General features: G+C 39.0%; 1 protein-coding gene across 1 annotated transcript in view; it reads right to left on the bottom strand.

Moving 5' to 3' along the window:
* Positions 1–26,651, bottom strand: part of TNKS (tankyrase) — a 209,828-nt gene that overhangs the window by 60,943 nt on the left and 122,234 nt on the right. Inside the window, exons 6-11 of the mRNA XM_004696189.3 lie at positions 8,926–9,020; positions 7,242–7,308; positions 6,555–6,741; positions 4,555–4,676; positions 2,976–3,067; positions 2,810–2,888 (exon numbers count right to left, since the gene is read on the bottom strand). Coding sequence (XP_004696246.1) covers positions 2,810–2,888; positions 2,976–3,067; positions 4,555–4,676; positions 6,555–6,741; positions 7,242–7,308; positions 8,926–9,020 — 642 coding nt within the window. The remainder of the gene's footprint in view (positions 1–2,809; positions 2,889–2,975; positions 3,068–4,554; positions 4,677–6,554; positions 6,742–7,241; positions 7,309–8,925; positions 9,021–26,651) is intronic.

Genomic DNA, 26,651 nt, shown 5'->3' on the forward strand with positions numbered 1-26,651 from the left:
AGAAGGGTCACAAGGAAGGGATGAGTCAACCAATGAAACACATAATGTCCCTCTGGATCCTTGAGGCTCCCGCACCCCCCACTATCATGACCCCAGTCATGCCTTTCACTTCAGACTAGACCAGAGCATGTACCCTGATATAGAGAAGAGCGCAGGACACATGGACTCCAGGTCAGATAAACCCCTCAGGAACAGAAATGGGAGTAGTGATACCAGGAGGGTAGGGGAAAGGAGGAGGGAAGAGGGGCGGAAGGGGGAACCAATCACAATGATTGACACATAACCACACCCCCCTAAGGGAAAGAGCAACAGAAACCGTGGGGGAAGGGAGACATGTGAAAAAAATAATTTATAATTTATCAAGGGGTCATGAGGGCGGGAGGGGGACAGGGAGGATAAAAAGAGGAGCTGACACCAACGGCTCAAATAGAAAGTAAATGATTGGAAAATGATGATGGCAACATATGTACAATTACGCTTGATACAATCGATGTATGGATTGCTATAAGAACTCTAAGAGCCCAATAAAGTGATCTTTTAAAAAAATGCAGAGTAAACGTGAATTTTGTATTTAGCAGAAAATTTTGTACAAAAGAATGTTTTGATTTGTATAACTATAAATAAGTTCTCTCTCTCCAAGTATGATAAATTACCTAATGGTTAATTAGACCCCTCTCCAAATTCTTTTGTTTTGATTTAACAGTGCTAGAAGCTGACTCATCTGAAACAAGGAAGTGGTAACAGTTTAGGAGGGCTGAATTCTAATTATGGGGTGAGACTGCTCATTCAAGAGGTACTTAGAACTAACTGGAAATCATAAGTTGCTCCCAAACAAATCAAACCCATGAGTTTCCTGGAAAGAAAATGGGGGACAAACCAAAACTGGTGTCCAACTGTCGCCAAGTCAGATTTTAAGAGGGAACTTTTTCTAACTTATTGACCACCAGATACACCCTGATGGATATTCTACTACTTTGGAATCAGGGATGGGTAAACGGCCGAGGATGAGCAATTGGCATCCATGGCTTCATAACCAAGACTAAATATGTGTTTTTCTTTACACTCCAAAAGCCCATCAGTAGTCAATTGGACATCCCCTTACAGAAGAGTCACAAGGAAGAGAAAAGCCAGTCAGGGTGCAATATAGCACCGACAAAACACACAACCTTCCTCTAGTTCTTTAATCCTTTCTCCACCCACTCACTCCCACTCCCCCTGCCCCACTACCACAACCCCAATTCTATCCTACAAATCTGGTTAGACCAGTATATGTATACTGGTCTACAGATAGGAGCTCACAACACAGGGAATCCAGAACAGATAAACCCCTCAGGACCAAAACGGGGAGCAGCGATACTAGGAGGGTAAGGGTAGGTGGGGAGTAAGGGGGAACCTATCACAAAATTGACATGTGTCCCCCATCTCAGGAGGATGGACAGCAGAAAAGGGATGAAGGGAGACAGCAGTCAATATAAGACATGAAAAAAAATCAGAAATTATCAAGGGGACATGGGGGAGGGAGGGGGGGAATAAGGAGCTGATACCAAGGGTTCAAGTAGAAAGAAAATGTTTTGAAAAAGATGATAGCAACGTATGTACAGATGTATTTGACAAAATGGATATATGTATGGATTGTGATAAGAGCTGTAAGAGCCCCCAATAAAATAAAATGAATAGATGATGTTCAATAAAAAAATTACTTGCCATCTCAGAATTATCACTAAATTTTAAATCCTTTTCTTAAAAAAGGAACAATCCTTCACTGTGTATGACAATTCTTTAAAATATTATTTCATAAAATAACCAGAGAACTTTGCCATGATGTAGAAGGCTGTCAAGACTATATTCCTTCTAGTAACCAAGTACGGTATTTACAAAAGCTCTATCATTTAGGGTTATATCCACAGATCCACCCATTTGGACACGTATAAACCACAATAGGTCACAGTGTGCTGAAAGTCAGAGGACAAGTGAGTTTGCCATTGTCCAGCCTTCTATTCTGTGAAGCCCCACTGACCCTCAGGGAAATCGTCATGTCTGACACAACTGAGACTAGCTGACACATGGACGTAGTGGGGGTGCTAGCTTCAATGTGTAGATTGAAGTATTTGTAGATTTTAACTTGCTCGTTTAAAAATAATAAAAATTAAGCTATTTCCCCCTTGTCCGATGGCTTATTTTAATACACAAGAAGGTGTGTATACCCTGCTTTCTGGAGGCAACTGGTTTTAAATAAATACGTTTTTTCTTTAAAGAATCTCTTAAAAATTGAAAAATTTATAAGTGAAAAACAGCCTATTTGTTTCTTTTCTTTCCTCAAAAGATCTGTAGGGTTTCAGAGAATAACAATCAAATGATGCCAATTACTTAAGAAAAAAATTATATAGTACAGAGGGTTTTGAGAAAATTACCAAGAGGCAATCTGAAGGAATATAGAAAATCTTACAAATTTCAAAATAGAGATGTAACTTTCTATCACTCACTGAACTCATTTTATGATAAACACAGTAATGCTATCAAATTCTATTAATTATATAATCTTAAAATGATGCCAAGGGCTCAGGTAGAAAGAAAATATTTTGAAAATGATGATGGCAACATATGTACAAACGTGCTCGATACAATTGACGTATGGATTGTTACAAGAGCTCTAGGAGCCCATAAAGTGATTTACTAAAAAAAATAATCATAATGCAAAGTTGAAATCTAGTTCAAATGCTATGACAGTAGCTGCATTTTACTTGCTTTCTACAAAATGACATGACAGGTACGGCTGCGTCTGGCACTGCTTTCCCGGTCTGTATCTTACCTTTGCTCCATGCTTATGTAGAACTTCCATGACATCATTGTGGGCTCTTTCAGCTGCCACATGCAGGGGAGTCATGAAACTATAGAGTACAAACAGAAAAAGTCATTTCCTCTATTTTAACTTTTCTCTTTAATAGCTCATTAATTCCTTCTGAAATTACACTTACTCTTTATTCTTCTCATTAACATTTGCTCCTTTCCTAAGCAACAATTCTGTCACTTGTTTTCGCTTTGGATGTAGGGAGGCCACAGCACAGTGCTGTAAAATAAACAAAACTAAGTTAATACAGTAAACTTCTCTTTAAAAGTAAACGTCTGGTCTAAATAGCATCTATTGATTAGCTAGAAGGCTGTTATTTTAAATTATGGAGAAAATAAAAATTTCTTCTGGATATACAAGTACAAAACAGCCTTTAAATCATGGTGAAATGATGGTCTTAATTAAACATGTAGAGACTTTATTCCTTTTCCTTTAGCCAATAAAATAATTATCCCAGTATATACATATCCTACTGAAGGCATGAGAATAGTGCTTTCCAAAGCAACAAAAATCTGTAACTAAATTACTCAATCCTTCATTAGACGGTCAGCCACTTAAGTCAGTATTTCTCAAACCTTTCTCAAAGGACTCCCAGTACTGCAGGAGAACAAGCTTAGGTCATGGATCAGTGAGAAGGTGATAGACAGGAACACATCAGGGAAGCAGGGCAGGTTTAGTCTGTTGCTAAGAACCTCAGGACTCCTAGAATCATGCTGTGTAACTTGAGTGTATGGAGTACATGTGAGCTTCAGTATGAAGGTCATACAAATACTTAAACAAACACATATTGGCCCATTTCAGTTTGGTGATGCTTTGTAATGTTGTTGTCTTCAGCAGATATTAACTAAAGTTTCACTGTGTCAGGGATTTGGGAGAATTTGACCTACAGATACTTAGAAGTTTACGCACATATGCTTAAATTTGGAATTCAGAAGTGGCAATCTCTAACTAGCTTTGTATCTGTGCCTTAATGTGGTCAATGACAGGGAAAATGAAGTAATATTTCTGAAAGTACATTAGAAGAAAAAACATAAATACTTTTAAAGATAATTTATAGCCTGGAACAGAAAATTCAAAAGTCATCATTTTTCTGGGATGAATATAATCAGTTCTTTCAATATAATTACTCAAACGGATGGTACAAGTTTCTTTGAAAACATATTTAAGCTTCTACAAAAAATAAGCATGTAAATATCTAGCAACCACAAGAAAAAAAATTCTATAAGGAAAAGTCGTGTCTTATAATATGAAGCACCGATTGCAAAGTAAGTTTGCTATAATATGGTGTGCAAAGCAAAATCACTGTCATCGGGTCAGTGCCGACTCACAGCAAACCCCTGTGAGTGTCGTGAGACTATACTGTCCATGGGAGTAGAAAACCCACTTCTCCTGCAGAGCTGCTGTGGTTGGGAGCTGCTGACCATGGGAACACAGCCCAACACATAACACCTACACCACCAGGGTGTGTAAAGACAACGGGAAAACAATAATTCCTGAATCAAAGTTGAGCAGATGACTATTTATTCTCTCACCTATGAGTACAATTATCAACCACACCACATGCAAAAATCAATGCAACCAACATTAAAATGCAAATTCATGGTCTTTCAGACACTAAAATTACTTTTTCACTTCTGAAACGGCGATCCTATTTTGTGCTTCCATTACAGTTGGACACCAAGGAATGAATTAACAATAAATCTTACCAGTGCTGTTTCATGAGACTGGGGTTGTTTGAAATTAATGATTTCCAAAGCAAGTGTTTTTTTAACTTTGGCTAGGTCGGCTTCTCTGGCTGCTTGTAGTAAAGAATGACCTTTAAATTCATCTGTCCATGAAATAAGGATTGATATATAAAAATTTAATATTTATAGAGATTTTTAGCATAGTTACAAATAAGTAGGGAAACGAATTTTATATATTCCTGTTAATTTTAGCGATATGATGATAAAAGTGCAGAAGGAGGAGGTACCAATTAATGGGGAAAAATTAAAGTTTTTGTTCTGAGAGAAGATGAGTCATTCTTAGAGTCCACACAGACACACAGATTGAAACTCACTGAACCAACAGTTGAAAACCGAGTCAATCAAAACATTCAGCAAAAGGTAATGAATTAAAATGAGTCATGGCATACCCACACACTGGAATCCTTCACAGTTTCTTAAACAAAGGTAATAGCTCACTATATGCTGGCAGGATAGTTCCACAAAAACCCATGGCCATCAAGTCCTAAAATGATTCTATAGGACAGAGGAGGTCTGCTCCTTTGGGTTTCCAAGACTTTATACCTTTAAAGGGGCAGACAGCTTCATTTTCTCTCTTGCAGTCGCTGAGGGGTTTAAATCACTGACCTTTCTGGCAGCACCCCAGTGTTTAACCCACTGTGGCACCAGAGCTCCCATGAAAACACATACTGTTTGGTAACATGAAACCTAAGATACTAACTAAAAAAAAAAAAAGGAAATAAAAGAAAGAGCAAAGAAACTTATGGAAAATTTAGCTCAATAACCTTGCTGACCATATACTATGCACAATACCAGTGAGTTAGGTTAGGGGAGGTTGATATATAGGCCCTAACACATGCCATCAACACAGTTTTATTAGGTACAAGGTATTGTGCAAGTGCTAAGACGACAAACAAAAATAAACCAATGGTCTTTCTCAGGAAGAATTTAAGTTGTATTGGTAAGATAAAACATACGCATAGAAAAATAAACTATAACATGCAAGACAGCATATGGTCCATGTCATATGGGTGGGAAAGTGAATAAATGCCTTACTAAAAGGGTTAATTTCCAATCTGGTTTGTGCTAGTGGGTAATCTGTTACATGTCATCTGTTCAAGTACCAAAATACGTTTACATTTCCGCTGAAACCAGATCAAAATTGCAGGGAACTCTTCCTCAGTTAAAAGAACTAGCTTAAAACTAGCTAAAACAAATGATGCCGGAATCATTTTGACTATGCCTTTTCATGAACAGCTAACAAAGATTCTTCTCAGGAATTTAAATGAACATATTTACGTAAGTATCTAGAAAATGAGATGCAGTCTCAAAATGCCTCCAGAACCCAAGGAGGAGCTGACGCTAAAGAAACATGCAAATTTTGGAAGGTGATGGAACTTAGTGGGAAAATCAGAACTCTTTGTTTCTCACATAGCCAAAATGTACCCATTCATAAAACAAATGATATCAACTGCTTAACTTTGTCAAACTCATGGAACTATATATGGAAAAAGAGAGGAATTCCACTAGATGCAAATGACTTGTTAATTAAAAAATGAAAATATGGGTAAAGTGCTTATACGGTATTTGGGAAACGGTGCTCAAAATGGCAGCTATTATCTATTACCAACAGCACAAGAATATAAGCTCTGCGGGCTTTAGAGAGTTCTTTTAGTCCTGCTATCTTTTGTTAAATGCTGCGTGCCTTGTGCCTGGCCAATAATAAATGGCTGTGGGTTGACTCATTCTCTTAAGCCTTTTAAAAAAGGAGTCTCAACATATAAATTAGAAGTAGGTATAAATAAATACAAAATAAAGTACATGTCCAATATAATATTTCTGTGGGATTAGGGAAGAAAAGCATATGAAGAACATTACCTAAGTTTAGACAGGACACTAGCCCTACTAAAGCCGGAGAAATTAGGCAATTCAATTTACAACCGGGAATATATAGCTTAGAGAATCAACGAACAAATACTTACAAGTCAGTCTCTCCCGGAGCTCAGGAGTCGGGGCCATGTCCACAGCACTTTTGCCATGGCAGTTGACTAAGGTCGGATCTGCACCATGACTGAGTAACAAAGAGCACACTTCAACACGGTTCTTAGAAGCAGCCTCGTGTAGTGGTGTAAACTGCCAAAGATCCATAGCATTAACACAAGCTCCATGCTGAAATGAGGAAAAAAAGATTTAGGTTAGTGATCATTTCACTGGATGAAAATACCTTAAAAGTCATTAATTTCACTACAAACTCCAACTATAATTCTCTGAAATATCAATAAATATGTTACTCTCAGCTTTAACAAGCAGCTTAAAGAACTGAATTAAATGCTTTAAAATTTTTTTAAGGCAATGGTAACATTATTTTGAAACTGATTTTCACTCAAAATCTCTGCATTCAAGCCAATTTCAACTCAAAGTGACTCTATAGGACAGGATAGAACTGCAGTTGTGGGTGTCCGAGCCTGTAACTCTTTACGGGAACAAAAAGCCCCATCTTTCTCCCATGGAGCAGCTGGTGTTTTCGAACTGCTGACCTTGCGGCTAGCACACCAATGCATAGCCACTAAATGCCACAAAGGCGCCTAAATCTTATTAGCCAGTAAGCATTCATTAATACATTGAAAAATAACAAGGGAATAGTAACCAATACTTCCCATCTCTCCTACCTTTAGCAGCAGTTCTGTGACTTCATAATGTCCGTATGAACATGCATTATGAAGAGGCACAAGTCCACTAAATGACAAAGGCAAATTAAAATACTTAATTTCAGACAGTCTATTGTTATTTATTCATGAATTGCTAAGAAATAATATGTGGAAAGCTCCAACATAATTAAACTCAAAAATATTTTCAAATTTTGATAAAAATAAAAATTTAAAATATAGCTTGCATTCAAACATGATATAATCCTTAATCATAATCCTTCACAATAAAAACAACTAAAGGACATGTAGATAAATGAATACATGCTTATTAATAATCACCTGCTTTCATATATACCAAAGAACAATACTGATAGTGAATTGAAATATTCCTACTTTTCATTCACTTTCACAGTCACTTCAGTTAGAAGAACCAAATGCCTAAATACTACAATTTGCGATCAGTTATCGTGCTAAATGGGTGAGAAGCCCCTATTTCCGTGGAGTAGCTCTCTTGACGACTCACCTCTTGTGCATCCATCTGTTTTCAGACATGTACAAGGAAACAGAGATGCACACGAGCATTGGATAGTTAAATCCCTATACTAGGGGTTGGCAAACTGCAGCATAAGAACCATATATGGCTTCTTCGGTTTGTACGTGTGGCTCTGAAGTAAATTTGAAAAAAATCTAAAGGGTGTTGTTCAGATAGTAGTGATTTCATTTGTTTGTAAAATGTATTTATGGCTTTCTAATAATTTTTAAATTGTTGTGAAGGACAGGATTGGCCCTTCCATTTCAAAAGTTTGCCGACCCCTCCCCTATACTATTGGGACATCATTCACATATGGAACTAAGTCTGGCAAGGTCAAGAGGGAAACAGAAACCAGAAGTGCAGAACTGAGATGGTTGGATTCTCCTTCTGATAACTGTCTCATGTACCAATTCCTCCATTTCCAAGTCCTGACATGGAAAGGGAAGCGCGGAAGAAACGTTCTCCTCTAGCCGCCCATTCACAAGACTGTAATATGAAACTAACTTGATAGTAGATCAATTAGCCTTAAGCATCTTAAATCAGGATAATGAAATGTTAGTGTATCTCTTAGGATAGCAGAGGCAATTCATTATCACTTGATTCTAGATAAAAATCTGTTACAGTGTTTTCCAAACCCATCCATTCATAAAACAAATGTGTTAACCATTTTCTTCCTATTCCCTCTGAACCCATGCTTTCTTAAGGACATTTTATGATTTTCTCATTTTGATGTTTACTATTTCATTAAGAAATAATGAGAATATTTTACATTTATCATTTTGGTTCATCCATAAGAGAGAACCCTTTCGTACATGATGAATATGATGTCTATGCTACTGAATTATCAGAAACTTCTTCTCTTATCTATTTTTCTGAAATACAACTTAGGAGTTTAAAAGATAATTGGAATTGAGAGAAACAACTCCTAAGTTCAAAGTGTACTGTAATAAAATTAAACTTATCAGTGGGAAATATCCTTAATAGAAGCCTGAAAAATATAGGCTGATGTCAATAGTGTAAACATTTTGAAGGTGCGGTAAAGCTGTAAAGAAATGGGACATAGGATTTTTCTTTGCATAGTGCTTAAAACGTTTAGAGTACCAAATGATGAAAATCAAAGAAGTAACGATCTACGAAGGTACCCGCTGAACGGAAACACAGTGATACACTTACCCTTTGTCTTTTGCATGAACGTCAGCACCATGCTGAAGAAGAAGTTGAACTATTCGAACTCTGTTATAGCCTGCTGCTAGGTGTAAGGGCGTCGACTAGAAAAGGTAAACAAAACATAAGAATACATGGCAGGTACTTTCCGCAAGTTAAACAATCTTTTTTCATTTTTCTTTATCCCTAACCCTAACCCTAGGTTAAGAAATCTTGCTTTGCTAGTTAATCAGCATTCATTTAAATTTAAATACAGTGAGTATTAATAGAGACAGAAAATACTGGTTTGAAATAACAAAAACTCACATTTCATAATTGGCTAAGAAACAATCCATTCACTTAAGAGCAAATTCTAGCTCCAGTACTATCCATTCCCCCAACTTGGTTCTTTTCTTAAGGTCTTTGTTCTTGTTAACCATGCCCCACACTACCTACCCTATAGTATTTCTTTCTAACATAACCGATCCCGCACTGCCCTGAAAAGACATGTCAGTGCTCAAATAAATGCTCTGTAAATATACACATTCTTCCTTAAACCTTGCCCCTTTTATGTTCTGAATTTAAATCTCTATTCTACCTTAGGCTTTTCCGAAAGCTCTAAGTCCAAGCAAACCCATTGCCATTGAATTGAATCTGACTCAAAGCAACTATAGGACAAGAGGGAGCTGCTCCCCAGGGTTCTCTACAAAAGCAGGCTGCCTACTTTTCTGCCAGGCACGGCTGGTTGGTTCAAACTGCTGACCTTTCAGTCAGTAGATCAATAGTTAACCAACTACACTGCCAGGGTTCCTTTACAGGAAAGCCTCATTCTCAAATTTTCTCTTCTAGAGAAAAGGTTACAGAGCATCCTTAGAGAACTTAAAAAAAACAACAAAAAGCCTATTGTAAAAACAAAAGTCAATGTTCATGCCATATACCTGCTGGTCAAAAACTGTGCTACATTGAATACAGTGATATATATCAAGATAATGTTATCTTATAATCTCGATAAAATATATTCTGACATTTCACATACCATATAAATACAATAGGAAAAGTTTTTCCCCAATTAATTTCTTAATTTCTGTCACATTTAAATTTGAGCTGCACTATATTCTCTGCTTAAATCCTATCTGGTAATTAAAATAATCAAACTTCTCACCTTTTCTATTAATCAGAAATAGCATTATTTTAGTTAAAAGCTTCTTTGTACCCATAGTAATTTTCTTAGTTGTTCATTTATTTGAAGCTTAAATATTATAATAGCTTTTCATACAAGGTCTAATATATATATATTTAATCATTTTATTGGGGCTTATACAACTCATCACAATCCACACATACATCAATTGTGTAAAGCACACCTATACAATCGTTGCCCCCATCATTCTCAAAACTCTCGCTTTCCGCTTGGGCTCCTGGCATCAGCTCCTCATTTTTCCCCTCCCTTCCTGCCCCCCCCCCCCATGAACCCTTGAGAATTTATAAATTATTATTTTACCATATCTTACACTGCCCGGCATCTCCCTTCACCCACTCTTCTGTTGCCCATCCCCCAGGGAGGAGGTTATATGTAGATCCTTGTAATTGGTTCCCTTTCTGCCCCCCCTTCCCTCTTCCCTCCTGGTATCACCACTCTTACCACTAATATATTTTTAATGCACTTTCTTTATTTTTCCTTTTTGGAGCTTTACGATCTTTTTGTGAAGGAGTGCCATTTTCAACTTATTTTCCTTCACACACTCCCAAATATCAGGAGATAAAATAATTACCACATAATGTATTAATTTATTTACTCGTGTTTTAAAAAGAGCCCCCTGGTAGTACCAGAGAGGCACTGGACTGCTAACAACAGGCCGGCAGTTCAAACCCACGCCAGCTGCTCCGTAGAAGAACGAGGACATGTCTGCTCTCATAGAGAGTTCTAGCCTTAGAAACTCTATGGATAGCGTTGTTATGAGCTGGGACCAACCTGATGGCTGTGGCTTATTACTGTTTTCAAGGCACTATATGTTTTTTTTAATGTGTTCTGACACCTATTAAAAATATTTTCAATCAATATACGGTTAATGATACTATATAGAGCTTAGGAAAGTCCTGAATAAGATATCAATAGGATACATTGTTTAGTCTTATGAAACCCTAGGAAAGTTACATAGTCTATGGACCTCAGTTTCTTCATGTGTAAAATAAGGATAAACCACACATCTTAGCTGTCTTAGTTTCAGAGTGCTATGATATAGAAATACCACAGTAGGTGGATTCTGAAAACAGTAACTTATTTTCTCACATTTTAGGAGCCTAGGAGTCAGAATTCAGGCTGCCAATTCTTGTGTGTGTGCTCTGGGGAGAAGTCCTCAGAGATCCTGTGCATGTTTCTGCCTCTCTATTTGTATTTGATTGTTGAATGTGTTCATACCTCAATAGAGAGGGACTAAACATATCCCACATGAAGACTTACTGCCTCATTAACCTAATGAATAAAAGCCCATTCTCAAATAGGGTTATAACTTATTATAGAGATTAGGAGCTACAACACATATTTTTGAGGGGAATAATTTTATCCAGAGTTAAGGAGGCTAGAAGTCTAAATTCAGGATAGTAGCTCTTCGGGAAGGCTTTCTATCTCTGCTGGGTCTTTTTCCAATTTCTGTTCTTTGGTGCCTCAGCCATTTCTTTGTAGCACAACATCTAACTTTTTCCAGCTTGTTCCTCTCTGTGCCTATACTGCTCCTAATTTATCTCTAAATGATTGGCTTAGGAAACACCTTACATGGATAGAGCCTTATTAACAAAGAACGCTGCTCTCAAATGGGATCAAATCTACAACATACCAAAGCCAATTCAAAATCACTGCCATTGAATCAATTTGAAATAGATCCATCATATCAAACTCACTGCCACTGAATCAATTTGAAATAGATCCACCATATCAAACTCACTGCCATCGAACCAATTTGAAATAGATCCACCATATCAAACTCACTGCCATTGAATCAATTCCAACTCATAGTTGAATTGGACAGCGCAGAAATGTCACTGCATGGTTTCTGAGACTATAAAGCTTCAACTTTCTCCCACTGGTGGTTTAATAAAACCCCAAAACGTAACTCTGCAGCCCAGTGTGTGATCCACAACGTTATACCACCAGTGTTCCTTGATCTACAGTGCAGGGTTAGGGCTTACAGCGCACAATTCAGTCCATAACTCTAGCTCTTTCAACTACTTTTGAAAATAAAGTACCCTCCCCTTTTCAAAATACATATGTAATTTAAAGACTAAAATGTATAATATCAAACGTGTCCATTCAACTTTCTGTTTTCACACACATCCCACACATTATCTCAATCATTATCTCCAGACTGGTAATGGAAAGGGTGACGGTGCAAACCCACCCAGCAACTCTATGAAAGAAACAGTCCAATGACCTATGTTCACAAAGATTAAAAAACCTCACTGCCATCAGTTAATTCGACTCATAGCGACCCTCCAAGGACCTGGTAGAACTGCTTCTATTAGATTCCAAGACAGTAACTCTCTGTGGGAGTAGAAAGCGTCACCTTTTCCTGACGGAGCAATTGGTGGTTTTCAACTGCTGACCTTGTGGTTAGCAGCCCAACTACTCCACTAGGGCTCCTGCTCCACGCAGATTACAGCCCAGAAAACCTGGCAGAACAGTCTAATCTGTAACACCTAGACTCGGCAATAGAATACTAACAACCTATGACCGAATGATGAAAACAGTTACGCACTTTACTAGTCAAATGCATGACTGTTCACAGAGGCAATCTACAAAAAACGACTGCATGCACTGAAATCTCAAGCCCATCTTTTAAAAAACTTTACAAAATATCGACCACAAAACACAATCCAAGCTTATTAATCTTTTACTTTATATGGCACTCCACGAAAATTACAACTGCACTTTCCTTGTTTCCACTGAAGAAAATTAGTTAATGATGTTTCACTGTCATGACTTTTCAGTTTCTTCTTTCTACACTCAGTATGGCCATCCCAGCCCTTCTGGGCAGAGGCAGTGCCAGAGTGCATGGTGTGAAATTCTTACAAGTGAACCACTTCCCCAGGGATTGGTCATCTCCTTGGACACGCTCGACTGAGCATGCTTACCTCCCAGCCGGGCTGGTATGGCTATCCAGCAGTCAACCCTGGCCACAGAAAGAACAGAACATTTCAGGGCTCTGAGAGGAGGAGGAATGGCAGGTGCCTCTAAGAAGGTGGGAGTGGGAAATGAAATGTGGCTAGGCTAGCCTCCTTGGACGTCTGCACAGCGATCAGGGCTCACTCACTGCTGTCTAGCAGGCTCTGACTCATGGTGACGCTCTAAGGCAGAGCAGAGCTGCCCCTTAGGGTTTCTAGGGCTGTCAATCTTTATAGGAGTAGAAAGCCTATCTTTCTCCTGAGCAAAAGCTACTGGGTTCAAACTGCGAGCTTGCAGTCAGCAGCCCAGTGTAACCCACCACAACACCGTCAAGGCTCCTTAGACCGGGGCTAGATAGCAAAAAAAACCATTTCTCTGGCTGCTTCTATCCTTTCTCGCCAAGTTAACTCAGAGATAAGGGTGCAGAGGTAAACAAGTGTTTCCTGGAGAGAAAAAAGACCACACAGTCTGCCTTGACCCACGGAGACTCTCAAACATGAAATTATTACTCTTAACTTACTCTATGATTATTCATAATTGGCAACAGAAACTGGAGAGGTTAAGAAAAACTGTCCAATGTCACCCATGGCATGTGCTATATTACCTCAGAAAGGTCTCATATAGTTGGAACCCACTCAGAGGCACCTTGAAAGGCAGGCTTGGTGGTTTGCTTCTGAAAGATCAAACGCTTGACCAATTATGAAACAATTCTACTCTGAATGTCTTGCCAGGCATTGGAATAGACTCATGGTAACTAACAATAAGTGATAATGCTGAAAATAGTTGCAAATAATTGGGGTTAAGATCAGGAGAGATAAGGGCTAAAAATACATTTCTTCTTTACAGGGAATGATTTCAAATGTTTTAACATAAACCGTGTATTTGGTAGCACCATATTAAATGCTATAGGGATAGTGTGATAGATAAGACAGAGTCAAACTCTGCTTTATGTATCTTCTAATTCTTCAAAAATGTGCCAAGACCCTACATGAAAAATACAAAGCCCACTCTTTTTGCAAAAGGATCAAGGATAAGAAAACAAAATAAACTACAAGAAGAGATGACCATCCAAAAAACAGAATTGTGCTGGGCAAAGCAGAGCTTTTTTTTTTTTCTTTAAATAATCAAAGCCTTTATTAAGCAGCTGGACTGCGGGTAAGCCAGCACCTGGAAACCTCTCAATCCATAACAAAGAAATTCCATGATTTTTATAGTTCAAAGTAGTGGGCTGGCTCAAGGGGCAGGGTATTTATCAGGTCAGCAGGGTAACAGGGTTGGGGGGAACAGCACAGCTGCAGGTACTAATTCAAGGTCTTACAAGACAGGGTACATTTCTTGCTAATTGGACAGGTGGAGTTTGGAGACATCTTGAACAGTCAAGGCCTTGTTTAGAGAGCTGGGAGTGGGAAGAGGTGAAGGGCACAAGCTGCTAGCAGGGGCTAAAGGCAGGTTGAAACAAAATGGAGTTCCTCATGTTAAGCTAGGTGACTGCGATATACATAGATGAAAATATACTATCTTATCATTTGATCTCCCTTGTGACCCACTTAAAAGTTGCTTCACGTCAAAAAAGAAAATAAACAAACGTGAAATACACGTGGCTTAAGCCTCCGGTGAGCCCCTCTGAGCAGGGGCGTGAGTAGCCTTGCTGTCCTGCAGAGGGGTTCGGAAAGCGGCTGATTACAGATGCAGTTGGGTGACATGGACCACACTCTCATTGGATGGACCACACTCTCATTGGATGTCCCTTGGGACCTGTTTGAACTTTGTTCTACTTATTATTTTCTACTCTCTTTTCTTTCTTTTTTTTTAAAAAAACATTTCATTAGGGGCTCATACAACTGTTATCGCAATCCATACACACATCAATTATGTAAAGCGCATTTGTACATCATTCTCAAAACATTTTCTCTCCACTTAAAACCCCCGACATTAGGCCCGCATTTTCCCCCTCCCTCCCCGCTCCCCCTCCCTCATGAGCCCTTGATAGTTTATAAATTGTTATTTTGTCATATCTTGCCCTGTCCCACGTCTCCTTTCACCCACTTTTCTGTTGTCTGTCCCCCAGGGAGGTCACATATAGTTCGTTGTAATTGGTTCCCTCTTTCCTACCCTCTCCCTCTACCCTCCCTGTTTCGCCACTCACACCAATGGTCCTGTAGGGCTCATCTGCCCTGGATTCCCTGTATTTTCAGTTCCTATCTGTACCAGTGTACATCCTCTGGTCTAGTCAGACTTGCAAGGTTGAATTCGAGTCATGGGAGTGGGAGTGGGGAGGAAACATTTAGGAACTAGAGGAAAGATGTATATTTCATCATTGTTACATCGCACCCTGACTGGCTCATCTCCTCCCCGAGACCCCTCTGCAAGGGGATCTCCAGTGGCCTATTCATGGGCTTTGGGTCTCCACTCTGCACTTCCCCCATCATTCACTATGGTAAGATTTTTTGTTCTGATGATGCCTTATACCTGATCCCTTCGACACCTCGTGGTTGCATAAGCTGGTGTGCTTGTTCCAAGTGGGCTTCGTTGCTTCTTAGCTTGATGGCTGCTTGATTACCTTCAAGCCTTTACGACCCCAGACGCTATACTTTTTGATAGCCGGGCACCATCAGCTTTCGCTGAAGATATTTCAATGATAGTTGTAGTAGTACATTGATGATGAGGGCAACAAATGTGCATATGTGCTTGACAAAATGGATGTATGTATGGACCATGATAAGAATTGTAGGAGCCCCCAATAAAATAATTTAAAAAAAAAAAAAAAGATGCAAGGGGAAAAAAAAAAGGCTTGATTTGTGGCAGACAGGCGACTGGTTTGCAACCATGACAATGCACCTGCTCATACAGCCATCTCAGTGTGCCAGTTTTTGGCAAAAAAGCGGCATGCTTCTCTAGCCCTATGCACCTTACTCACTTGACCTCCCTCCATTTACTTCTTTTTGTTTCCGAAAATGAAGATGGACATGAAAGGACAGCAATTTGAAGAAGTAGAAGAGGTGAAGAAAAAAAATAAGGGAGCTGCTGTCAGCCATCCAAACAGATGAGTTTGCAAAATGTTTCCAAGGATAGAATCGCAGATTTGACAAATGTAATAAGTGTAATGGAGAGTACTTTGAAGGTGATAAATAGAATTTAAATACATAATTGGTCGGTGGGGTTCCAGTGGCTTTTTTGCCGGGGGGGGGGGTACCCCCTCATGAGGAGTCAAGTAACTAGTGAAAATAGATAAATATAATAAAGTATGACAAAATTCAGAATGCTATACAAGGCTAGAGGACAAGTACTTAAACCCCTCTAGGGGGCTGTTAAAATTGGATGGAGTTAGGAAACAGTTTCACAAGAACTGCTTTCTAAGTTAAGACTTGAGAATGAACAGAAATCATTGGAGGAAAAAGACGGGAAAGTTTGTTCCAGGGAGCATGACTAGAGTACAGGTTAAGTGACCCAGAGGCATGGTGTATTTGAGAAACGTCTAACAACAAAAATAGTCAGTGACTAGGTGAAATGCATGAGACTAGGGGAGATTTCAGAACAACAGGAAACCACTAAAGGGTTTTAAGCATAAAATTACATGCTAAGACTGGAGTTCTGGAAAAATCCCTCTTGCTGCTAAATAAAGGCAAATTGGAGTGGGGAAGGTCTGAACTGAAGGCTGCATTACTAATTTAAGGGAGAGAGAGTTATAACGTCAGTTAGCAAAGTAGTAGCAGCATCAAAGTCTGGGTAGCTGAGCTGTGAGAGCGAATCGATTCACATGGTGAATGAATGCAGAAAAAGCTGGATGAGACATTGCAAACAATCCATCCAATGGGCATGCTAATTATGCAAACAAAGCAGTAGTACTCCAAGGCCCCCAAATTCAATTAGATGAATGTAACATATTTTAGAAAATGATGGAAAACTAGCTTAAAGGATGGTTTGAACAAGCTTACACTCTGACTCCCAGAGACCCTCTACGACATGGTAGAATTATCCCCATGAGTTTCTGAGACTGTAACTCATTTAGGGAGCAGAAAATCTTATCTTTCTCTCAGGGATCAGCTGGTGGTTTTGAACTGCTAACCTTGCAGTTATCAGCCCAATGAGTAACCCACTATGCCACCACGGTGCTTTAGTTTAGAGAGATCAATGTTTTTCTTTTACAAATAAAATAGTAAGTCTCAGTGAACTGAGACCCTCAAGCAAATGTGTCAACTTGGCTAGGCCATGATTTCCAGAACTGTGTGGTTGGTTGTCCTCCATTTTTAGATCTAATGTAATTATCCTCCTTTGGGTGATACGTTCCAAATCTTAACCGCCACAAATGAATGAGGCAGGAGTAAGGTGAACTGCATCTAAGCTATAACCTCCTAAGACGGTGGAACTCAAATCCTACCTTATTTAAGTACTAAAGTCATCGTTCTTACCCAAGTCTCCCTTGTCTGAGTCATACTTGGAATCTTACAAGAGACAGGGAAAAAGAAATGCTAGCAGAGAGGGAGAGAGAAACCCAACTGCTGTGGGTCCATCAAGAAAGATGAGCCAAGAGCGGAGTGCATCCTTTGAATCCCAGGTCTCTGTGCTGAGAACCTCATAGAAGCAAGTAAAGACTGGTGCCATGACAACAGAGATCTCCAAGGAACGCATGGCCCATGGACATTGAAAGTAGATAAAACCTTTCCCCAAAGCTGACAAAAGAAAGTATTTTCTTAGAGCTAGTGCCCTGAATTTGTACTTCAGAGGGATAAAACTCAGTGAAGCTACCACTTAGCGTATTTCTGTGTTAGCATCACTAAATAAGTACGGCAATCAGCCATTAATACAAAGTTCCTAAGAAAATGTAATAAGCACACAATCAGATCTTATTAAATTTCCCTTAGGCAGAGAAGTATGTTTAATAAGATAGCTAGGTATGCTAGGAAGCTCTTTGAGGCATTGACATTTTTATCAGAAGGTAAATAAATTAAAAGCTAGAGAATCAATATGGGCACAAGTCCACAGAAATAAATTCAGTATATACTCGAGTATAAGCCTACCGAAATATCAGCCGAGGCACCTAATTTAAACACAAAAACTGCATTAAAAAAGTGCTTAAAAACTCGGCTTATACATAAGTATATACGGTACATCTCATTGTTGATGCCTGACTTCTAAAGAAATATTTTAAGTAGTACCATAATGGAGATGAAACAGTCTCCTTAAAGTTTCTCACCTCCTGGGCTACTACAAAGAGAATTTAAAAGAGAAATCATTTTTGGAGAGTGAAAACTGATAGTATTGAGTATAAGCAGAAGAAAAAAGCAAACCTTTTCCCCAAACTTCTCTTTTCTAAGATTATACATTACTAGGTCCTCTTATAACAATATTGTTTATTTTCCATCATAAAATTTTTTCTCTGGCTCTGGTCATCTTGGTCAATGATTCTCTAAAGTAGGTAATTGAGAAGGAGGTTGAAGGAATCCAGGGGAGAGGAGCAACTCAGGAGATAGGCCTGGTGTCTGCTTCCAAAATGTTACCACCATAAGTCACAATGAGCTTCATGACCACTAGTAATAACAGAGTGGAACATATGGACCAGGGACGAAATCTATAGAGTGTAATCCAAACGAATGAGCTCTACCTGATCTATGGGATTCATGAAGAGCCCAGATGACTGTGGTTAGTTACCAGAGCAGAGGTTCCATCACGGCAATGGAAGGTTAGACTAATTACCATGTAAAGCCTCTTCCAAATAAGATTCCATGAATTTTACATTGACAACATAAGCAGAGATGGAATACTAGTGCATTGTTTTTTAGGGAAGCCATTCCAAACCTTCTCACTGCCATTTAGTTAATTCCTATTCAAAACTATAGCATTTATGAAGTAGAAACAAGTGTCTATACTTCAACTGACTTACAATGTAAAAATTTTTTAAATTCTAAACCGAGTGCTGGTTGTGCTCTTGGAAAAGCACTGGACTGCTCACTCAGGCAACAGATGAGACTATCTGCTTCAGTCAAGATAATGGTCACTATGAGTCTTCATTGACTCAATGGCAGTGGGTTAGGCTATCTTCATGTGCACATTTTGGGTAGAGAAGGAGAGGAAAAAAGAAATGAGAAGACAGGAAAGAAAAAAAAATTCAAATGGGCAAGCTTTGTGAGACTAAAGCTCTAAATGCTAACTTAATTCAATTTTAACTTAACATTATCAATGTGAAAACTCCAAGGGGATTTTTCAACAGCCAGCAATTTGTGTGTTCAGCCTCAGACTCATCAGAATTGAAATATATGCATGAAAATGAGCTCCTAGCATCCTCTAGGGTTTGTTTGAAAAAAATTTTTAAAAAGGAAGAAAGAATGCTTAGTACAGTCAGAAGGTGTAACAATAGTTTTGTACTGTTAAAGGAGAAACAGCTGGCAGACTTTATGGAAAAGAGGTCTCTTGGTCTGGTAGTAACCTGCTGCTACATACTTTAAGGAGAAGGTATTCATACTACTCAAAGCTCACATGCATTTCTTTTATAATTAATATTTGCAACCTTAGGTTGATAGCTAAGCATCAAAGATTCTGATTAGTGCATGACAGATAAGCTGACTTGTTCATGAAACATTGAACAAGATGCACATTTACAGATTACAGAACAGGGAGCTATTTTTGTTGTCAAAGTATCTTGCAAACTCAGAGATTCACAAATTCTTTTAGCTAATTTTAATGTGGTGGAATAGCTTTGCTGGTGTTGTAGGTTAGGCATTATGCTGCTAACCAAAAGGTAGTCAGTTCAAACTTACAAGCCAGTCTGTGGGAGAAAGAGAGGCTCTCTGTCCTCACAAAGATTTATATTCTCAGAAACTCCACATTGAGTCAGAATAAATGGAAGCGGCATGGTTTCTTAGGGGGAAGAGTCCTGGTGGCACAGTGGTTAAAGTAAGTGGCTGCTAATCAAAAGGTTGATTGTTCAAACATACCAGTTCTTCTGTGGGCAAGATATGCTAATTCCACATTACACTACAACCAGGAAAGGATTCCACAGCAATGGGTTTAGGTCTATTTATGTATTTCTGAGGACTTTAAAGACACTGCCCCCGAAAGTTCCCTCAGTGCTAAGGTCTTTTTTTGTTTCTGGGTTTGCATATATGAATGCAGCGACTAAAGGCAGTAATGATCAGAGCGCTCCAACTCCGTTCACTGGGCCCTTTCCCCAACCCTAACAGGTACTGAACTTTCTAAAACTCGGCAAGTACTCAGAGAGCATGCTTATGGTATCTGAATAGGGCATTATCATATTACTATTTAAATTTAAAGTATCTTTACAAAAGGAAAATCAAAATATGAAACACTTTATATTAAGAATTAGTCTGTTGCTAATTTGGCTACTGAAACATCCATTTCACGTGATGCTGACAGTGTTTTTCGTGTATTTTTAAGGTCTCACTATTCATACCACTCAATATAGAGCAAAGTGTTTTCTCAGTTAATGGAAATGGTTTTCTCTATCAATGGCAACCATTTTCATCTAACTGGTATACTATAAAAATTATTGATGCTTTTGGAAATTTCCTTTAATATTTCTAACTTGAGTGAATAGGTGTGTGTGTGTGTGTGAGAGAGAGAGAGAGAGAGAGAGAGAAAGGCAGACTTTCTTAGCAATTATGCTTTTCTTAAGAGGGGGTGAGGTGGACAGCAACATAGAATAAAGCAGGTCACTGGTAAAGTGTTTTGTATTGTGGCCACACAAGTGTTTCTAATGATACTATGCAAACAATTTTATTTGCTTTAACCACAAAGTACATTCAAATAACAACTATTTAAAAGATGTATAAGAAATTTAAAATGTGTAACTGTTATATAGAGTATGTATATTATGGAGCACAATTGTAAAGTCAACAGAGCCCACCATCCCCTCGACTGCAGCACTCGGACAGGAGCAAGGCCACTGAAGTATCTCCCTGTGTGCCCCCGGCCGGATCCCATTCGCCTGTCGCCCTAACACGCGGCTGTTTGTCAAGTGTATTTGTAACCAACTAATAGAGAGTTTGGTCTACTTGTCAAGGCGGAAACATTTCGAATTTAGATTTCAACAATTCTAAAAGGAAACACTGAAATTTCATCTTTGTAATTTGACTAAAATTCTATGTTAAAATCCTATCTCTCAACTACTGTGCAATCTACTGCAGGAAACTGGTGTTTCTGGCCGAGCATGTAAGAGAGTCTAAAGTTGGAAGAAGCAAGCTAAGTTAAGGTAAAATGAACTTCTAAGTTTTACGACCTGCTTTTTAATGCTGTGGTCTCCCTTTACTGAAAACTCTTTTCACAGAGAAACAGAGCAGTTGGCATGAGTACTAATTACCCTCACCAGCAGAAATGTCACGCTTGACAAAATAGAGGCTGTTTTAGTATAAACGATTCCCTAATGAAAAATAAAAAAGACATTTTCAAGTCTTTACTGTTACAAAATGAATATACAGAAGCATAGAGATTTTATAGAATGTATCCCAACATAAGTAGGAGAGACAATTTGCTCTATGGGATTTCTCCATTACAGTAAGACATGCATTGCTCAGCAAGATCGACTCTAAGGAAGTGATTTGATTAGACATGTAATTAAACTTAAGGTATCTGAAGAGTCCCCTAATATAGACTTACACTATCTTGACCTTCTTTTAATCCTAAGTAATATCTGAATTACGATCCAGAGCGGTTGGAAATGAAAAGCTGCTATGACCTTTAATCTACCAAAATTTTGGCCAGAAAAAAGGTGGATGGTAAGGTCACTAATGGCCTGGGAGAGTCAGGCATGTATCCTGAGGTAAAGAGAAAACTTTAAAAAAAAATGCTATATCAATATTCAAGATACAAGAGGGTTTTATCCAGTGTGATTCTACAGACTCACATAATCCCACTATGAATTCTTGATAATTATACAATCTGATGAAAATTACTGAAAAAAATCTGATTAAAATGATTGGTAATTACTCCTAGATCTGTAATGGAATCCTCAACATTAAAAGTTGAAAAGTATCTTATTTATTTAGCTTTCTTTTCCCCCCCTTTTCTTTAATCTAAATCATTTTACTGGGGGTTCTTACAGATATTATAAGACTCCATAAATCAATTATATCAAGCAAACTTGTACATATGTTGCCATCGTCATTTTCAAAACATTATCTTTCTACTTGAGCCCTTATCATCAGCTCTTCTTTTCCCATACCTCCCACTCTCGTGAACCCTTGAGAAATTGTGTTACTATTTTTTCTGATCTTACACCATCCGCTGTATCCCTTCACCCACATTTCTGTTGTTGGTCCCCCCTGGGGAAGGGTGTGTACATGTTATGCATCCATCATTGCCCCTTTCTCCCCCTCCCACCTCCCCCTACCCCTCATGGTGTCTTTATTCCCATTACAGTTTCTGAGGGGTGTATCTGTTCTGGATTCTGCGTGTCGAAAGCTCTTATCTGTACCAATGTACACACTCTAGTCCAGCAGGATTTGTGAGGTAGAACTGGGGTTATGATAGTGTGTGTGTGGTGGGGGTGGGGGCCGAACATTAAAGAAGCAGAGGAATGTTGTGTTTCATTGGTGCTAACCTGCACCCTGGCTGAATCATCCCTTCCAGGTGACCCTTCTGTGAGGGGATGTCCAAGTGTCTACAGACAGGCTTTGGGTCTCTACTCCAACCCCTCTCCTTCACATCAATATAATTGTTTGTTTTTGATCTTCTGATACCTAATCCTGTTGTCACTTCGTGATCACACAGGCTGGTATGCTTCTTCCATGTGGGCTTTGTGGCTTCCCTGCTAGATGACCACTTGAAAAGTATTTCAGACCAAACCTTTCAATGTTTAGGCTACAAAATAAGAGAACTCAAAGACACTATAAACCTTGTGATCACAGAGGTTAATAATAGTTACAACTTAAAACTTGGTCTTCTACTTCAAGTGCCTGCTCTTTTTCTCCATACCCAGCCTCCAAAATGCACGTGAAATGATTTTCTCTAGTCTAAGAAAAAATAATAACTTAAATGGTAAGACATTGTGTGGTGGAGTGCAATTTCTTAATATGGCTCTTCTACCCAAGTTTCTGTAGCTCCCATCAAATGATTGTGTGGGGCTACGCACAGGGCGTGTGTAACACTAATAGAGGGAACTGCTCAGTTTTTGTTACTCCCAACCCAACCCCCAAGCACTCCCTCTTAAGGATGAAGCATATTTAAAGCAGTTGAGAGAGAGAGAGCAAGCCTAGGACTACCAGATCTCTGCCTCAAGTGCTGGAGGCAGAGACCAGAGGCACCAGAGACTGGCACAGAGAATCAGAGAAGCAACGCCAAGACAATGGGATACCTTCTCCTCATCTGGCTTAAAACTACTGGAACTGCAGGACTAAGTGAGAGGTGGGCTGGCTTCCTGACCCACTTACTGAGGCGGAGGTCAAGGGTTCACGGGTGTGAGAGGCTGAGGACTAGACAAGAGACTTGGCTGCCGGTTGAGGAGAGGTGTTGCTGTGATCAGTAACTGTAATCTTACTGTTTACTCGTCCTGACTTGTGGCAACCCATTAATTTTCCTAATAAAGCCTCCAGTCATGAGTTCTGTGAATTCTGTGTGGCCACAGCAACCAATTACTGAATAGGCCACAATGTAGATGGAGCGCACCCTGGGAGGTACACTTGGTCCCTGACAGTATAGGTAAAGAAGGAGGGAGAGTGAAGACATGTCTGAGCCCTGCCTCATGACAACAGGAAAACCATCTTGCATCAGTCTTGGTACAGAAGTAGTTGAAACCAAGGGTCTATGAAGAAGTCTACAGAGAAGGACCCTGACTTGTGTTAGTCAATGAAAGTATTATCTAGGGGAGAATATATTCCTTCTAAAGATTGTATTCCTTTTGTATGTGACGCCTGAACAATCTTGATTTTTCTATTGAAGATTGTGATTCTTCGTGATGTTCAAACAGCTGAGGTTTATTTTGGCCAAAGAAACCTTATTTGTTCAGGTTTTGTTAAGCTGGTGGACTCTTACTATTCTGGAACTGAGAGAGGATTTAGAAATGAATGTGTGAATTACCTTTCTTTCCCCATTTGAAAGTGAATGGGGTGGGCCCAAAGAGATTGTTAATCCAGTAGACCAGGTCCCAGACTACATAGAGGTATGGGGAGTTGATCTATAGTCACCATCTTTTTAGGAGTCAAGATACCAACCACCTCAACCCATGGGCCTCGGAAGAGGGTGCTTCAGATTGGACAACAACCCAACAGGAAGGTCCTAGAACCCACAGAGTGGGAGGGCATGAGCTTATGGTTGGCAGGTGCCCCAGTGTGGGAGGGGCAGCCTGTCCTGAAAATGCAGAAGGACAAGACAATACAACCCTTTCATTTCTTAGGAAAGAAAACTGCCCCAATATTGACACGATACTAAAGTTCAAACTAAGTTTGGCAGAAAAGACTACTTCTGGGGTCTCTGGGTTTCTTCTTTCTCTTCCCATGTCATTTGGAGTTTTCCTTTGGTGTTCAATTCATGGACTTCCATTTACACATGTAATATTCAACTCCTATTCCTGTTCAACTTATATTTCTTATTTCCGGTGAAGTGTGGGTGCTATACTGTTTTAATAAAAAGGATTTTGATTTGTATGTATACATATATCCCTCTATTATGCCAAACAGTTATTAAAGAGCAATTTTACTAATCCATTTAGAAATAAAAGCATTTCTTGCACAATTGATAATATTAGTTACGAGTTGGGCTGCTAACCACAAGGTCAGCAGTTTGAAACCACCTCCTGCTCTGTGGGAGTAAGACAGGGATTTCATTCTACTTCTGTAAACAAGCCAAGTCTACCCAGACCTATAGGGCTGCTATGAGTTGAAATTGACTCAAGGGAGGAGAGTTTGGTTTACTGATAATACTGAGTTATATTTTCTGATAAAATAGCATTTCTGTTATCTGTTAGCATGTAACCAGCTAAACCAACATTGGTTGGTTGACTGGACCGTTTTCTGATCTATGCAGTGCAAGCTAGGGTACGAAGATGGCTGGTGACAGCTTGAGGCTGGAAAGGAAAGCAGTGTTGCGTTTAATACTCACAAAGCACCTCTACACAGCTTCTTGGGCTAACTCATAATAGCACGGTGGCTGGGTTTCAAGAAGGAACATACCCAAGGCAAAAAACCAGAAGCTGCCAGACCAATGCAGGAAGTCGTCCTTGAGCTGGCATAGGACCGTGTTACCTATTTTATTCATCAAAGCTTTAAGTCTAGCTCAAAGCCAATATGGGAGGGAACTAGAGAAGGCTGACTAATAAGAGCTGCAGCCCATGAAGGAGTCTTCAAAATAGCAATTTACCAAGTAAGGATTGTTAAAATATTGATCCAAAAAGGTAATTAGAGAAACGTTACACTGAGAGTACTGTGAAACCCTATCTATATTATCGCTGGTGTCTGGTGCCTTCGGGTCGCTTCTGATGCAGAATGACCCCACATACAACAGAATGAAACACTGCCCTGTCCTGCACTGTACAGTTTCATCACTGGGAGTCCAATACTACAGCCAGTGTGTTCTTCCTTTTCACCAGTCCTCCACTGTATCAAGCTTTTCCCCTCTGGCAACTGGTCCCTCCTGATAACATGCCCAAAATACTACTTCTAAGTACTATTTTGGTTATACTTCTTCCAAAACAGATTTGTTGATTCTTCTGACAGTATATTTAAAATTGTCCATCAATACAAAATTTCAAAGGCATCAACTCTTCTATTAATATCACACTACCACAGAATTTCTGCGGTAATGTTATAAACACACCCACACACACACAAATGCACTAGGTCTTATATATTCCTTACACTTCACTGGATGGTCTTCATGAAATGAAAATGTCTATACTGTAGCATTATCTTCAGCCAGATATTGATTTTCAATGTATCTATTATTAAAAAATGAGTTTATACTTTCAAGAACATGTTTATGTACTTACAAGAAATTAATTCAAGCAAATTTATTAAATATGATGTTGGGTGAAGAGGTGGGAGGCCAAGCTCCAAAAGAATTAATTCAGTCATACACTTTGTAGAATATCTGGTAATCTATAGCTTATTCTTATCCAATGACACTTAGATATAAGCTTGGATAATATGACCAAGATTATTATTATTTGGGGTACTGACAAGAGTACTAGGATACTTGAAAGTATCCTACACTAAATACATTAAAAACTTCAAAGTCGTATGAAAGGAGTAGACATCTAATTTCAGAGGTTCACCACATGCTACATGATGTTGTATACAAAATGAGCACATAATTTCCATTAATCTTATCAAATACCTTATGGAGCAGCTGTGATTATACCATTTATACATGAATACATTGAAGACAGTGATCACAGACTTAGAAAATGAAAAAGTACAGATCTGTCTCACTCTATAGCCTACTAGCTCTCTCAACTACATCAAGTAGCTCTTCCGTGGCCTCTTCAAAGGAAGGTACTAGGGTCCACATTTTTTCTAATTTCTCTCCATTTGGAAATGTTTTTTAAAACACTTTACAGCCCACATGGAAGCAGCACACCAACATGTGTGATCATGAAGGGCCAAAGGGACCAGGTTTCAAACACCAAAGGCGGGGAGAAAAATCATATCCT

Source organism: Echinops telfairi, unplaced genomic scaffold, assembly GCF_000313985.2.
Source record: "Echinops telfairi isolate 266 unplaced genomic scaffold, ASM31398v2 ScPeMD7_9;HRSCAF=40, whole genome shotgun sequence".
In the NCBI taxonomy this organism is placed as follows: Eukaryota; Metazoa; Chordata; class Mammalia; order Afrosoricida; family Tenrecidae; genus Echinops; species Echinops telfairi.